Source organism: Chaetodon trifascialis, chromosome 19 (genome assembly GCF_039877785.1).
Source record: "Chaetodon trifascialis isolate fChaTrf1 chromosome 19, fChaTrf1.hap1, whole genome shotgun sequence".
NCBI classification, from domain to species: Eukaryota; Metazoa; Chordata; class Actinopteri; order Chaetodontiformes; family Chaetodontidae; genus Chaetodon; species Chaetodon trifascialis.
The window spans coordinates 11,367,275-11,385,268 of record NC_092074.1 but is presented as its reverse complement, the minus strand read 5'-3'; the positions used below and the strand labels follow the sequence as shown (position 1 = coordinate 11,385,268).

The 17,994-nt window shown below is 40.9% G+C and overlaps 1 protein-coding gene across 2 annotated transcripts in view; it reads right to left on the bottom strand.

Annotated features, from left to right (window-relative positions):
* The window catches only part of LOC139347701 (low density lipoprotein receptor adapter protein 1), a 44,598-nt gene extending 26,838 nt beyond the window's left edge, over positions 1–17,760 (bottom strand). The window contains exon 1 of one of the 2 annotated variants that reach the window (XR_011603347.1): positions 17,300–17,760. Coding sequence is in view for 1 of the 2 variants with exons in the window: in XM_070987446.1 (XP_070843547.1) it covers positions 17,300–17,384 (85 nt within the window). In the remaining variant the exon portion in view is untranslated. The remainder of the gene's footprint in view (positions 1–17,299) is intronic. The other variant, XM_070987446.1, reaches the window with a different exon arrangement.
* Between the last annotated feature and the right edge of the window lie 234 nt (positions 17,761–17,994).

Here is a 17,994-nt window from a genome sequence, read left to right as displayed (position 1 = left end):
CTCTATAAAATGTGACAAATGGTCCTCCTAAAGCCAAAGGTTGCATCTTCATATTGCTTGTTTTTCAGTTTTCCAATTTATTATCACCTAGACAACTAGACAAAGGAACATCGAAAATAACAATAACTAATCAAAATAGCTGCCAATTAATTTCCCGATAATCAACAGATTGATTAAACTGCTAATCATTTCATTTCCTGTATGTTTGGGGGTATTACACTTAATATGATAAGATAATATAAGACACTTTACTTTATTAATCACAACAACATCACATGCACATGCCATGCTTCGGTGAACACACACAACTACACAACATGCACACGCCATGCATCCGTGAAATTATTTCTTCCGCGTTTGACCCATCCTGGTCAGGCCTTCCTCCACGGCAGACCAGGAGCGGTGGTCTGCCAGCTGACAGTGGCGCCCGGGGACCCAGTTTCTTCTTGTCACCATTGGTCAGGAGGTGATCTTCTTGCATGTTTTTAGTGGGCACCAAAGGCATGGTGGAGGACATGCCCCCAGCACCCACAGCAACCAAGGAGGGAAATGAAACCGGGACCTTCTAGCTGTGAGGTGACAAGAGCTGCTGTTGACAAAGTGTTTTTTTTTTTCTTAACAGACAGAAATAGGATGCATTTTTACAAACTGGGTTTACTCCGTGGTGTATTCCTCATGATTAGTATCAAACTGATGGAAATCATATGACAGTACGGCTTTTAGAGCGAGAGGCAGACACCGAAACTCCTTTGTTTGTTTTTTAAAGGTCTATTCATTCAGTCTGGAGCGGGTATATTTATTCAAGCTGCAGATAAAGATGACGCTCCCCTAATATTAAGTCTCTTCTTCTATTTGTATAACTGAATTCCAGCGCTGGCTGTGTACGACTGCTTCTAACTTGTGTGATCCAATTTCCAAAAAACTCCAGAGTGTTGTCTAGTTCAAGTCAAAATGTACTGAATACCTACCTGTATTTATTTATCTGTGTATTATGTATTATATATCATAATAAGACATTTGAAGCTTCATTTGAAAACCTTGATAAAGGCTTTGAACATAAAACAAAATGACATTCAGTACAGCTGTATTGAGTGCAGCCACCTTTTTATTTGCTGCTACATCACAGTTTAATTACAACTTTCTTGCGAGTTTCTTAGACAGTCTGATCACTGAACTCTTATTTCAGTCTGATGGTTTTCATTTTCTGCTGACAAACTGTCAGAGAAAGACAGAAGGAAGCAAAACCAATAAAATGAATGACTGAAGTCCTTGAAGATAATGATTTAACTTGGCTCGTGTCTACTTGGAAAACAATATATTTTCTACCACCGTGGGGTCATCAAGCTTCAGTACTTAGAAAAACAATTTCCTTTCAGCTTTTATTGAAGTTTCACTGAAAGGAAAAGCATCTCTGGAGTGAAATAATTCTGGTTTATGAATCAACAATTTGCCCTGGAGGTCCTTGAATGAATCAGTGCTGGTGTGGATCTTTCAACATAATCCCCTTTTCACCAAAAGCCGTCATTAATTGCTTTCACTTCAAACACCATATCTGTTGTTAATCATAATGATGGTGTGAGTTATCTCGTCCATGCACGGCTGAGCAAACAGAGCTCTAGCAAAGTGGGAGCTCTTACGGACAGTCTGGGAATACGAAAGAAGAAATGTGAATTTATCGAGTGACTGACATCGTGTAGCTTTGTACTTTTACAGCAGAAACTGAAAAAAAGAGGATATTTAAAGCATGACGTAGCATAAATAACTCACTGTTTAATCATTATAAGAGGAAATAAACATTATCTCAACGTCAAAAAAAAGGCACATACAGTATGTAGGAAGCTTTGCTTAGTTTAGCACAAAGACTGGAAATGGACAGAAACAGCTAGCTCGGCTCTGTCAACAGTATGTCCACCAGCACCTCTAAATCTCACTCATTAACATGTAATATTTAATTTCACAAATGACAAGCTGTGGTTCTACAGGGGGTCCAAACAGAGCCGGACTAGCCGTTTCTCTGTTTCCAGTTTTTGCTAAATAGAGTTAAGCGGCTGCTGTCTGTAGCTTAGGAGGTGGCGCAGTACTAATATACAGGGAGTGGAGGTAAAACACGTATGACTTTATAGTAAAAAAGAAGAACTGAAAAATTATGAAAAAAAAAAAAGCTTTCAGCTTTCAGATGTTAAATGTGCCTGGTAGCATGACACGCAGATATAATGAAAAACAAAGGCTTCAACCCCCCCCCCCACCCCACCCCGAATCAGGAACTGTTCTCCAAAGGCTCTGTGAATCATTAATTAGAAAGGATCAAACCGACGATTTCACATACAGCTGTAAAACAGCCTTATCTTCTCCACTCTAAGAAGCATGTTTTGTCCTCAGAAGTGTCCAGAGAATGAAATGGGATTAGCGCTGGGGTTATTCTGCGGGCAGGCATTATTACATGCTTCAAAATTAGAAGTCAACACAGACGTTTGCGTTTTGTTCCTGAATGACTTCCTGTACTCTATTTATAGCTGCAGTCCCACTGTGAAAATTGTGCTAATATTTGCTCTGCAGACAGTGACAGTTGGTTGGCATGATGCTGTGCAGGAGGACTGAGCCAGATAAGCACACACTGACTTTTTTTTTTTTTTTTTTTTTTTAAAGCAACATTTCCTGGACGCAGCATTCATTGTGTATAGTGGCACCACAACAACAGAAAATTACATTTACTACAACCCAGTAACAATGTTTTTCCCCAGAAGACAAAGACAGTAAAGACAATAAAACAGTGCCGGTGTGTGCTGTATATCTGGTTGATGTCAAATGATATCTGAAGTGGACTGGGATGTCACTGCAGCAGCACTTTCCCATGATAGTGGATGAGACGAACACCCTATATATCTTCCTGCTCAGTCGGGATGTTACTATTTGCAAGTAAGCACAGGTGGAAAAGCTAGAACTAATTCACAAAGTGGCCAATATGTCCACATTATGCATATTAAATTTGCTTTTATTCTTTCTTGAGCAATTATACCCAGACCCTTATATAACATATTCAGGCCAATCCAAGACTGTCCTCAGCAGAAAAACAGCAACCCTGGTTGTTTATTCAAATGTTTAAAGGAGCTGTATTATCTACGTTTTTTCCCTGAACAATGGCTCAAATGACAATGTGTGTGTGTGAAATGTGCCTTGTATTGACAAGCCCACACAGAATTATCACCAGACTCTGTAGATCCTCACAGCTTTACTGAGCATTTAGCTTTTTAGCTTTCAGATTATTTCAGCAGATTTACTGGTTCAGTCGCCTCTCTCGTCAACCTCCTTCCCAACTGTTTTCAGCTAATAAAGCTCGAAAAATCCCCAAACCAAAACAGGGGAGAGGAGGATGAATACTGGACTTAGATTAACCAGGTCGCCTGGTAAATCTAAGTCCAGTGACGCTCCGGATCTGCCAGATGTGTGAATAGGCAACTGTTAGGCAACATGTTATAAGCCATAACAACTTCATAAGATGATAACATGTCACTGTTTACAGCTTATTGTGGTGCCCCCACATGGCCAACTAATTAAGTGGCCTCTTGTAAAAATAATGCCTGTTATTACATAGAAACAAGAGCATGAGTTGCATGCCACTGCTTTACTGGGGTTGGGGTAAGTGGGTGGGCATACAAACCGTCTGACTTTGGCACTGGAGACCAGAAATAGCAGCCTGTGTCCTTCCAGTTGTGCAAGGTGTCTCAACCGTCACTATCATTTCCTCACCATAACCAAGTAGTTTTAGTTGCCTTAAACCTTATGAATATGGTTAATTTTTGCAGCGATCATGTGGGTCAGGGGAGGACGGCGACACACAGCCTATGTTTCTGTTTGGGTATGAGGATTGTTGTCCTTTGTTAAATACCAGCTTTATTCAGAAAAGCTTGTGTTAAGCCGTTTAAACGCTCATTTATCTGCTTCACTATGTGCTAATTAATCAAACACAACACTGCGAGAGGAGAGATTGTTCGTTACGCAGGCTGTTTACAATCTCCTGACAGTTATAGTTTATCATTGACTAAAGGCCATTAAATATGGAGGTGACTTGCACAGTAAATGTCCACTGAAAGTGCCTTGTATCATTTTTATTGAGCACCTCAGCAGCCACTGTTCGTCTAGGCCTGACATGCAGACCGCTGCTGTCTGTTAAATTAACACTTTTGAGATTTCCACGTAGGTTATATAAACACCAGCGTCCAATCTTCTACCCATTGACCAATATGCATCCTACAGTTTCATTCTACAATCATTGCTTAAACATTTTGAAAACAAGGGCTCTATCAACACTGATATTTCGAGGTGCAGTATCGTTCACTTTGAGAAAGAGCACATGCCAAAATAACATAACCACATTAACAACGCAGACAGCTCCACACTGAAGGAAATCTTTCCTCGCGGCTATTTATTCATCACGCATAATCGCTCAGCACCGTGGAAGGATTGTTTTCATTAGCAATTCAAACAGGGCATGATTTTCCCTTTGCTGATACCGATCTTTTCCCCCTGGAGTACGCTGGCTCCCACTGCAACATCTTCATTAACTATAAATAGCTACGTCAACAGAAATCCATTCATGGAATAATAGGTTTATATTTAATATTTTGTTTTCTATTCAAGGGTAAAAGAAAAAAAAAACAAACAGAATCCGAGGCTTTCCCAATCCCCATCTCAGTGCGAGCGCTAGGAAAACAAGCCTTTGCTTGAGCAATCATTAGCTTTCCCATCCATTATTGCACCAAAGCAAAACAAGCCACCTCTGAGACCTGCTGATCTCATTTGAGACAGTGTATCTCTGCGCCCCGTTAATAGACGAGGACATCCCACAGGAATCCCCTCTAATGTGATAGAACACTTTAGACCCTTCCAGCTGAGTGATGGATGCAAGTCTGACACAGCCGGATACCTCAGCTTCTCAGGTCTCATGTCTCTGGAGTATCAGAGGGTATTAAAAGGCTAATCAATGTGAGTGCCTGGGCTGTGCTGTGCAGTTTAGAAATGACTCATTCAAACTAAAGTATACATTTTTTTTTCTTGGTGTATCTTTATTGTTGCTTAATATCAGTATGTGAGTTAAGAGATCCTGGGCGGTATTTGGCTACAGAAGGTTGCAGGTACGGTACATACAAGGGTTTGGTTTCAGAAGTGAAACGACTTCACAATGAAGTCAAAGACAAAGAAGTGAGTGTCTTCACTTACACGCATTTATATCAATGTAATGACATGATGAAATTGGTTAGTATGCTTTCCATAATAATGGAGGTAAGACAAAAACAAGACTATAGCTGTGCCACCGGCTTTGTCGGGCTTTTCTTAGCATTTAGATCAAAGCACAGCTGCTCAACATCAGCATGCTAACATGCTTGCAATGACAAAGCCTGCATGCCAATGTTTAAATCATATAACGTTTACCATGTTTACTCGGGGAATGTCATTGTTTTTGCAGGGATTTGCTCATAAACCAAAGCATTGGACAAATTAATATTTTGATCTGATGATGATGATGAAAAGTTGGATCATCCAGAATGAATGTATTTACCAAATTTTATGCCAACCCATCCACTGGTCCTCAAGTCATTTCACACAAAGCCTCAGTGCTGCTAGAGGAAAGTCAGAGGATCACCACAGGGAGTAGACTTCCTCATGTGAGGACCAGGAATGTCATTTGACAGTTGTTGAGACATTCAGTCCATAGTGGTGGACACACCGACAAACTTACATTGCCAATCACAGAGCCATGTTGCCAGCGTGGCTAAAAATGAAAAATGCGATAAATCACGCAAATTCATTTTTAATTTCTCTGACAAGGACTTGATACTTTGTGTTACTGTTATTTTTCCATCTTGCTTACAAGGAGCATTGTGCTATTTCTAGCATCTTTAGAGGCAGAAGTGCTCTTTTCAGCCTGTCAGAGACTGCCTGACAGATGATACCAGGGCAAAAAAAGCCTTAAAATAACTCACTGCTGCACTTAATGGTTGTTGCTTGCCTGCTTTAGCAGCTGGATTGTAAGAAGACTCTGTTTAGAGAGATTTTAGTGCATAAATCAAACAGAAACTATGAGACAAAAATAGGATTTTGAAAAGTGAGGCGAACATGTCCCCCACATTCCCAGTGGAAATTAGGCCCTTGTATTAATGGTATGACCTTATCCAATGTTAACCAAGGGCATCTAAAATCATTTTTATGCAAAACAGATGTGAATATTTTAAGTGAAAAACAAAAAAGAATTGAAAATTAATCAAGAGTAGCAGCAATTTTCTAACATTTTTCATGTGCTTTTAAAGTCTATCATCACCATCAGGCTTCATAATCACGATCAAGATGATCAGAGAAAACTGTTAAAAGCTAATTCACTAATCTCAGATGGCTTGGACGTCAACACCTCATCTTAATCCATTTGACAGCCACAACATAGAGATAACTTATCTTATGAGAAAACTTCTCCTGGGCTTTTTTGCTTTGTGTTAACCGTAAAAGTGTGAAGTCTGTGTTTCTACACAGCACTGAGCTACAGGAGTTTTCCCATTTTCACTCCGACGGTACGGTTATTTTTGGGAGTGGGTTCCTCGGCTCTTGGCGCTGTGCTCATATAGCGACATGAAGTGTCAGAAATGGTGAGGGGAGTTTGAATTTTTCAGAGGTACAGAACACGGAGATGGGATTTAGCTCTCCAGTGGAGGAGCAGGTTCAGCTGATATGCACACATGCACACACACACGCATGCAGACACAGGCATCTGCAGTACTTAATCTCTATCTCACACACACGCACACACACACAGAATAACAGCTGAAAACATGCTCAAAAGGACTCTCACACCAGACTGACAGCATATCCCATTTCACAGACAGCTGTCACACACATCACATAGAAAGAGGACTCAGATGTTAGGACTTCACTGTACACACTAAACAGGAACCTGGATTGTGTGTGTGTGTGTGTGTGTGTGTGTGTGTGTGTGTGTGTGTGTGTGTGTGTGTGTGTGTGTGTGTGTGTGTGTGTGTGTCAGCAGACAACTCTCCCAAGATAGCATCTCTCAGTTTCCTTGTGTTGCATAATTCACTTTACTTCAGGCAGGGGAACCTTGTTGGTGCTAAAAACACTCCAGAGAGGCTGCATGGAACAGCATAATAATGAGCTGCATGTAAGATGCCAATGATGTGATTTGAATACATGCGTTACTGTTAACTGATGTGAAACTGGCAGCCAGACGTGTATTTCGTCAGTCTTAGCCTATAGGAGTGAAAGATGCCCATGATCAAGGCTAACCTGGCTAAAAGTGATCAAATGTAAGCTTATATAATCTAGAAGGCTTTAAAAGAACATATGAGTTACCAAACATATCCACTCACAGCACATGCTATATATACATACACTGCAAGCCATGTTGCCATAACACAAGTCCCAAAGGTCTCACAAAGAAAATCAATAAAAAATATGATGTGGAGCAGATTTTAATAACGTGGGGCCAAGGTTTCAAAATCAATATTTGTGGAGTTGCAACAGTGAAGAAAATATACTCGCAGCTTTAAATTTAACAGCCACAAGACAGCATGTGAAAGAGTGAAAAATCTGTAATTGAGTTATTGGAGGATACCTTCCAGCGCAGGAAACAACAAAATCAACACAGAAGTTAGCTGTTGTTCCTAGAGGGAACCTCAAACATTTGTAGTAATGTTTCTGACAAAATAAATAGTTTTTAACAGATTGAACCAAACCTCCAGATACATACTCACAGTCATGTCTCAGCAGCATTAACTTCATCTTGTTAGATCCTTCACACTAGACCAAGTAATCAGTTTGGCCGATTTAAAAGCTATGACTGTTGGCGGTGTTTATGACTCTTGGGCACTGGCAGCCAGTGCACTTCATGCATAAAACAGACTTTCAAATTTAATTTTTCAAAGCAGACGACATCAGAGATCGTTTTTTTAGACAGCAATTCTCCACTCCAGAAAAAACCTTCAATGCATTACTCTGGCGACACGGTTAGAAAATGTGGGCTAAACCTTTGAGGTCCCAGGGAACAGCTGATTTTACAGCAAGCCTGCTGTTATCTCTGACAAATATAACGCAACACTATCAGCTCTTTGTCCGTGACACAAGACAGACAGACTGGGAGGAAAAGAAATCATTCAACTGTTCCTCTATTTACCAATTTGGCATTCTCTCCACCAAATAATCCAGCTATGTGACTATAAATTCATGAAATGAACTCACAGACTTTCAGATCTTCAACGTACAATGTATCCAGAGGCACAACAGACATAATCCTATTGCCCATTATAAATAGATACGACAAATTTCAAGGATTATAATCCACCAAATGACACTTCAGGATGTTCTGTTACCAACGATGTAATCCATGAAATCACACTTCAGAATATTCTCTTACTAATGATTTGTGTCAAAAAAGTGGTTTATTAAGACAGTGAATGCTTAAATAGCCAATGAAGCTGCTGCAGAAGTGAAGCACGTCATGCATGAAAACACCACAGACTGGTGCGGTAATGAAAAGGTAATTTACTTTATAAATAAGATTATCATGGTAGTTCTTTGATGCTGCTTGAGTTGTGTCTGCTGAATTATAGCTTTTTTTTTTTTTCTTTCATTTTTCCCAAAATATCAGCCTAATTACCTGGAAATCTTCTGTGATGATAATTATTTGTTTCCAACTTTAGGAAACTCGTCTGAGAGGTTTTATTCTTACAGCAATCTTAAGAAAACAACTGCAAACTATTTTTTTTCCCACTTTAAAGCGCAATTTAAAGAATTAATGAGTTTGACAGATACTAATGACTATGTACTCATTTATTCAGGTATTTATTTGACTTAGATATTCAGTTCAACAGCTATCCAATTTATGATAAAATCCAAAGATTGTTCATTTCTGACAGTATCACTCTCGGCTTTTTCCTGCTCCAAACCATAGTTATTATATAGACCTTTCAGAATCCACTATCAGTCGACCTCCAGTTCACACATCCTTACTCCAGTGTATTCACGCTAACCCTTTTGTTTTGACTACAGAGGAAGCAAAGATCCCCGCTGTTCAGTGTATAACCAGCTAAAACGTCCTCTGTTATCGAAGAAGAATTAAGGTGAATCCCCCTGGCACGCTGGGGAGTTTAAGGCATGAATACAGACACGACAGTTGTGGGATAAAGGACAGAAGGGCTCCCGCTAAGCTTTGACTAAACCGAGACCTATGACAGAAAAAGAATGAGGCATTATTGAATTTCAAAACACCCATAGCGACCACAGGATTAAAACAAAAGCCGACAAGTATGACAAGAGGAGCGTTTAGCGTAGTGAAGCACTTGTCAACACAGCGAGAGGTTGAAAAGCGTTGTTCTTCTCACCTGCCCAAACAAACCACAAAATGCTGCAGTTTCATTTAACCTGCTCCAAACATGTTTAGTGTGAGAATATCCTAAATCCATTTAATACTGTGTGTCCTCTTGACTGAGGAAAATGCAACCCACAACAACAACTTGGATTCACAAGAGGATGACTGAAAGCAGATAACAGATTCATAATGACAAAATATAAAATATAAGCTTTAGTAGAAAATAAAAGCTATCAGTAGGCTACAGACCAGGAAGAAATAAAAATAAAGGCGAGCAAAACTAAGAGACTACAGCCAAACTTAGCAGCTCTGTGAGGCTGTACATCAGCACCACTGAGCTAAATGCTAGCAATAGCAATGCTAACATGCTCATGTTTGGCAGGTATAATGTTTACCACGTCCGCCATCTCAGTATAGCGTGCATAGCGAATTAGCATGCTAATTTTTGTTAATTAGCAGTACAGCTACTGGACAAAAGTGAAACATTGACCTGACAATGCAGTTTTAAAAGTTATGAGGCCTATAATTCATCCTGAGAGGGACATCAATGTCTACACCAAATCTAACAATAATCCATCTCATAGCTGTTGAGATATTTCAGTCTGGACCGCAGCAGGGAGATGACCGACAGACAGTCTCACACTGAGCGGTGTGGTAATAGAAGAGCACGATAGTAATCAATCGAATGTCAGAGGCACAAAAAAGGATATAATGAAAAAAGACTGCTGCTGAAAATGTGCATCAAGTTCCACAGAATTGAAAAACTAAGTGCGAAAACCAAGCAGGAAGCAGAAAAACACAAAGTCTATGCGGGGCTGTCACTGAGGTAGCAGTGCTTTTGACAATAATCCAACTAATCAGACTGTTGGAGGGATTTAGCTCATGTAGTTCTCCTCTGGCCAGAGTGGAGTCAAAAGGTTATTCACTCCCACAAAATCCTCTCCACTACTATCCATACAGCTGAAGTAAACTGCAGCTGAACATCATGCTCACTGAGTCATTGCGATAAACATGCGCTAAAAGGGGAACGGCTGCAGCTATGAAGTGCTTTTTGAGGGGAAAAATACACTTTAAGGCAAATTCACTATTAATAGACTATATCGTTAACATTAACATTGTACCTCTAGAAGGTAGAAATCCTCATTATATAATAAATGTGAGCTTATTGAGTCATGCATTGAAAGGACACTGAGGTACGCAATGGGTTTAAATAACTTATATCATCAATTTGATGAAAGCAAAACCTCACAATGTTAGCCGCTGCTGATCTTTGAAACGAGAAATCCATCAGACAGGTTACTAAAAGCACGTTCCATGAAAACTCATTAGCAGCACTTGATCATCTAATCTATCCTCAGTCTGCGACCGGAGAGACTGATGAGTGTGTGAGCATGAATTATGCAGTGTATAGGTGGGAAATCTGCCCAGTTAAATCACTGTCTGATAGACTGAAGCCCAGCTAAAAGCACATATTGGCGTAACCAGGCCTGAAAATAACTGTGTATATTCCCTACAGACCCTGATGAGAGCAACATGCACTAACCAAGTGTTTTTTCTGGAAGTGTAACTGGAAATGCTCGAACACCAAGTAAAAAAAAAAAGACTCTCAGTTGTTACCTTTTAAATGATCTAATTTATGGTTTGAAAAGCACATTATGCCATTAATTTAATGGATTTACAATAAAGTTTTACAAAGATTATCCCGTGTTGACTTTGGAAGTGATGCCTGGAACTGGTGCCAGAGCTATTTATCAGACAGACAAGTGTGTGAGAGTCCCCTCTGACGCTTCAGAAACCCTGGACTCAAAACTAATATAGGAAGAATGATATGGGATTCGACTGTTCTAGCACACTGGGTGTAAGGTTGGGCAACTGGATGGCTATTTCAGCTATTGGCTACCAGCTGAGTTCATCACCAGTTTGTTTGTTTTTTGGGTGTGGGTGGTTTGTCATTTTATGTGCCAATTTAATGGTCTGCCTCTGAAGAACGAGTGAGGACTGCAGCTCAGTGACAGCCTGTGATACAGCAAGCTAACCCAGTAGCACAAAACGACCAGCTACAGCCGAGAGCAGCAGCAGGGAAAACAGTGTGTAGAGCCAGACAGACTCAAATATTCAACCATTCACATATTCTTTCATTGGGTAGATATTTCAATTTTGTGACTTGGATATTCTTTCTTTTCCCCCCTAAATGTAGGTTACCACCTGAAAAATACATTTTGCCAGCACATTCTTGTACTATATTTATACTTTTAAGTGCAGTTAAAATGTGGAAATACCACTTGGGCGCCTGACATCCCTCTCACTCGCAGCAGTGAGTACATGCTTCAGTTCACCGTGGCTGTTAAAGGGAAGACAAAATGTTGAGGACCTCAGCTGTGAGGGAACACTTTAAGGCAGAGTGCCAAGTATGCAGTTTGAAACTGGCCTACCACAGCGGCACAGCAAGCACGGAAAGAAAAAACCTGAATGATGTCAATAGTAAGTTTTTGTTTGTAAAAAAGTGAGACCACACTAGCTAACAAACGTAGGTTATAACCAGTGTCTGTTGTCCAGTCGTCGTGATGAAGCTACTTTGTTTAAACAGTAACATTACACATAAAAACATGCACTAAATAACACATAAGCAGTCATGTGAGCACATCTGGGGCTATGGCACTTATTGGCATAACAAATGTAGAGAAGCCCAGCTTAATGATGACTTGTCCAAGGTCCCTAAGGGCATCCCCAGGCATGGCAGCCATCAACATCCTCAAATTACAGGACATTTCTTGTTTCTCAATAGTAATGAAGCAATCTGTCGTGACATGAAAGCATCAGAGTTTGGTACCCAGCCATGCACCCACCTGCGTGAATATATCAGCAATCACTCAACACAAAATTGTTGCATGGAATATTCTGCAAAGCCACCTTAGAACAAACAAAAACACATACACACACACACACACACACACACACACACACACACACACACACACACACACACACACACACACACACACACACACACACACACACACACACACACACACACACACACACAAGCTTCAACCCTCCTTTTTGTTTCTTACTCTCTTCGGTTTGTCAGTTCTTGGTACATAACTTGTGTGTATGTGTGTGTGTACTGTAAACAGGGCCTTACTGTAAAAGGTCACGCACAGCATGCAAATTCAACCTTTCCTGTGGACATCATGTTAAATAAATCCAGGGCCTCATCACTGAAGGCATTCAGGCAATGCAAATGTGATGCAAAGCAGCTTTCCACTGAAAACTTTTTCGTAGAGAATGTTGAGGATTATTCAGAACGAACCAGGACACTGAATTTTTAAGAAGAAATCAGCGATTTAATCAACTAGAGCTGAAACTGATAACTGATACTTGATAACTGATAAATCGTTTCTGTTGTTTTTTCGAGCAAAAGTAGTGAACAAAACCAAAGCCTTACATTTTCTTTGTTTCAAGAAACCGTAAACTGAATATTGGGTTTGACATTCCCTTCATTGTTATCATGTGTATTCCCACCATGCACCCTCACTGCTGCTGCCCTTCCTCCTACCGCACTGGTACGTCCCTGATTCATCGCTCCCCGAGTCTTAACGAGCCATTGAGAGATAATTGCTCCCCTGGGGTCAGCGCTAACTGACACCAGTGCCTCTGCATGTCATTCAGTCAAGTCCTGGTCAGCTGTAATATAACTGCAGGCTATATTCACTGCCAGAGTTTCCAACCAGTCCAGCCTAATGAGGTTTGAGTCCATTAATTTCAGATCAAGCCCATCTCTGGACTGCAAAGCACAGCAATACAAACCACATATTCTGACATTTCCCTCAAAGCAATAAAGCTTGAGAATCTAACAGAAGAACTACACTAAAACAATTACAAAAAATAATCCTAAAGCCAAGGACACAGTCTTAATGGATTCAACTGAGTCTGTCTCAAAGCTACAGGATTTAAAACTGATGCAGACACTACAGCCTGGGTGTCCTTGGTGCCAAGGGCAAGTGAGTGTGACTTCTGAGACACAGGGAGGTCCATACTGCTTCTACTGTATGTGACGAGATCCAAAGGGAAGGCTTGTACTCCAGGCACATGCTGCGTCCTCTTCCGTCCTGCCAGTGGCTTTGACCTCAACAGATGACAACGCATGGCCACGAGGGGCGGTGGGGAAGTGCTTGCTGTCAGTTTTCTGCTGGCCAAAGAACTAAAGGCTGGCTTCATACATGTGCAGAAATGCATCTTTAATCATGTTTTTTTTGTTTGTAAGGTAGAGTGAAAATGAAATTATTCTGCCTGAGTATCTCTTCACATGGCTAGTAGAACTTAACACAACAACCAAACATCCTGGGCTTTACTAATTTATCATGCCGACTGTGTGTCTCATCCCAAGGTTCAACAAACACAAAAGAAGAGATTTGGTTGTAATAAATACGTGTCACAGACTCAGGATCAGTCAGTGTAGTATTCAAAATGGACATTAGGAATGCCACAGCCATGGTGAAACCACAGTTAAGTACTTCAGAATAGGGTTAAGGGATGTGTTGAAATTTTCCAACCAACCACCATCAGTCCAACAACCAGCGACTGCCAACATATTCGCAAAGAATGTAATTTTCTAATCCTTTTTGACATATACTCGATTGAAAACAGTACAAAAACAATATATTTATAGTTTATTGGATAGGGAATCATGTTTGGGTGTGAAAGGGGGATCCTGGGGAGGCTCAGTCGCTCACAAGCAAGGATGGAGCGAGGTTCACCACTTTTTGAACACATGATTGTATCAATGACATAGGCTCAATGTTACTCAGAGACAAGTTGTTTTACCATTAAAGCCTCAAATAATAACTACTGTGTGTGTGTGTGTGTGTGTGTGTGTGTGTGTGTGTGTGTGTGTGTGTGTGTGTGTGTGTGTGTGTGTGTGAGAGGGACACGCACCCCCTCTTCTCACAGTCAATTCCTGACCACATTTTCTCACCAATTTCAGAATTTATTAGACTGCACATTCTGTTGCCTATTTCATAATGTCCAACAATAACCAAGCCTAGAATGAGTTGGGACTCTGTGTAATATGTGTGTTTAATATGTACGCAAAAATCAAAAAATCAGACCAGAGAGTGCTGGTCTGATTATTCCTGTCGTGGAAGCCTCTTTTGTGCTGCTTCACAAGGGAAAAGTAATCATTTTTTAGACTGATTTGACTTGAGAAGAACCCCCTCAACAACTTTAAAATGGCTCATTCACAGTTTTTCCACTTACCAACCCATTTTCAGTTTCCTTGTGCATGTGAAGTGGTAGTTATTGGGTGGATTTATTACACTGAAAGGCAATATCCATGCATTTAACTTGCAGCTGCAGCCTCGATGTTAATCTAACAACACTCAATCCAGATTTGTGCTGTGTTGGATATGTTACTGAAATGTCACTTGGTCTGACTTCAGATGACTGTCATGACTTTTACATGTAAGTGACTCAGGTGCTCATTCAGACATAATTCAGATCTTAGACGACATGTAACATTTCCATCGATGTAACAAGGTTCATGTCTGAAAGGGGCTTTTAAGACACATTGGTGCTTCTCAAGGGGAAAGTTTGACCTCACGGTGGCTTCAGCAGAAAGGTCAGGTTAGACCCAAATCAATCATGCCAGTGTGTTTAGTAAAAGCTTTTCCAATTGTGCTTTAGAGTGGCCCTAAAACTAACACCAAGGTCATTATCCACTCAAATGCTTCAGCCTCATTTACAACAAAGCATTTAATGCTGATATTTAACACATGATCTTTCAACAGGCATGTAAGTGCCATGAAGGTAGTTAAAATTCACTGTGATATTGATTTGCCAATGGCCAAGTCCTTACATTACTTCTCTACATAATATCACTATCAAACAACTTGACAAGGCACGGTTAATGCACAGAATTTGTCCACGCATGAACTTTATATAGTCATTTCTTTAGCTTAATGTCCACACGCTGCATGAAACTCCCTCAAGTCACAGGACACAGATCAGTCATCTCTTTTTTTCCCAACTTTATTCACACCTAATTTGTATGAATGTGCCAAACAGCTGCAACGTTGCCTTATTTGCATTGCCGGCTTTGACGCATTGCCACATGCTGGTATACAGAGGCTGTCCTCTCTCCAAATTGCCTGCTAAGTACCTTCTGGACATCAGCAGTCACCCTGTCTGTACTGTGCAGTTTGTGGCTGCTGTGTTCACATTTTTCCAGCCTGATTCCTCTGGTGGCTCCAAGACACTAACTGCTTCTGTCATCAGGCGCTGAAATCCAGCTGGATTCTCCTCTGACAATATTATTCTGCGCTTTCTTCCCTCTCTTCCTGAGGCCCGCAGCAGAAAGAGAAGAAAAGCACAATGCAGAGGCTCCTGCTAACAATGTGACACAGACAATGCCTTTCAACAGAATGTGTAGTTGGTTTGTTTGTCAGCTTTTATCATTTTTAAAGTTACCATGGTGATGATGGGTCGAGGAAAATAATAACGACTCCCATCCATCAATGTTGGCACAAAAAGCCAAGATCAAATGTTTCCCAGCAGCCATCAACAGCGTCAACCATCTAAAACAACCTGTCACTTAACGTTGACATCCTGTGCTCAAATTCAGAAAGGTAGTGCATGCAAAGCCATCTGAGACACTCGTTAAAGCCCTAATCCAATGAGAAAACTTTTAAATCCCACACTCAATATTCAATAATCTATGTAGAACATGTCCCAGAGAGAGTGGAGAAACCATGGCGTGTCGTGCTTAATGGAAGCTGGCATGGGCAGCTGATTATTCGCTAAGCAGGAATCCAGGATGAGGCAAAAGCAGCATGCTAGCATTTAGGGCAGCGAGAAGCTTGCAGGCGTTGTAGCTGCAGGGAGGGAGCATTCAAGACGACACTTCACACTCGGGCGAGACAGCACAGCTGCGGGCAGCAGAGCAGCCCCTCGCTCTGCTCGTCACTGATGGTGTGACAAGGTTTGCTGCTCTGACCCTTAAATCACTTCACACTGTCGACCCGAGGAGCATCCTGGCACACTAGGTATAATATTTTCTGAAGAATGTGAAAAACTACCAGCAAATAATTCTGAATATTCAAGTACTTCACTGATTGTTATTTGGTTGCAGTTTATCAATTCATCTATTACTTACTTTGGATTTATAGACTTAGTGTATGTCCCAATTCATATTCCTTAAAGTATTCAGCATTGGGTCGAGAACTACCCTACTTCATTATATTTATCTGCAGCTGTAGGATTTGATTGCACAAACTGGGGCTGCAACAAATGACTGTTTTCATTATCAATTTCTGCGTTTATTATTTTATTGATGACTCAATTAACCATTTACTCTAAAAAATTACACTTAAGGATGCCATCCTAAAATGTCTTTGTCCAACAGTCCTAAACCCGCTGATCTACGATTGAAAACGATATAAAACACAAAAAACACTAAATTTAAGAAGATAGAAAGGGGAAATATTTGGCAGGTTTTGCTTGATTAAACAATTAGAACGAGTAATCGATTGGGAAAAAGTTCGACTGCTCTTTGCTCGACTATTTTTCGGCACCACTTCGAATTAGCTAGCTAGTTTTAATTTATGCTGCAGTTGTTTTGGTACAGCTGGCATTGGGACACGCCATCACTCAGGAGGAAGTGAAGTAAAGAAATTACAGCTGACTGAACTATGTGAGAGGCTTCAGCTTGTAATTGTGCTTTTCACAGCACAGCACATCCAGCTCAGCTGCATTTGACAACAAGACAAACAAAAGCTCCGTCAACACTCCGTTAGCTTACCACGAACCGCCACAGGCACATATTGTCCCTCTTAACCCTCTCCTGGTACATTTTACCGCCTTTGCTACATCGCCCAAACCTTTCCAGCACTGTACCACATCCAAACATTAAAACACACACACTGCCTCACTCACTTTCGTGCTTTGAAGTTCCCCATGTGTGCCGCGGGACTCCGGGGCTCTTGATAATCGCTCTGCCGGCGGATTTGAGGGCATCCATCCCGAGGTGTGTCTGCTCTCCGGCAGGTGGATTCCCCCAGTCTCCGGGACCACAGGGCGGTAAATACGGCAGGCTGAGCTCGACGGCGGATGCGCCAGAGAGGAGGAAAAGGCGAAGGAAGACCTCACTGGTACAAGTTCCCACCCTGAGTGTCTCCCGTTTGCGCTGTCCACAGAGACTGAGGACCCGCACGTGCACCTACTGCACCGCTCCAAACTTTAGGGCGTGTCCTCCCAACCTTGATGAGCACGAGGAGGCTCCTGTTGGTCTGACGGAGGATCCTTAATGAAAATCATTAGTGGAGTGAGGCAGTGAACAGAACTTACACTCACTAATGAGTTTATGCTAATGAGCTTTTTCTCTCTGTGGTTTATTCAAACTGTGCACTGTTTTGTTCTAAAAGAGGCTGCTATGCCTTTACCGTGTTAAATATGTTTAACCTGCATCGGACACAACGCACTCTTCATGTTTTTAATTAATAATAGTAATAATAGTAAAAGCCTCTTTAATGCTATTTTTCCGATCATTCCCTGTTTTTTATTCTAAGTAAGTGCGTTTACTCTTGCACTTTGAGTATTAATACATATATATACATAATACATATAATAAT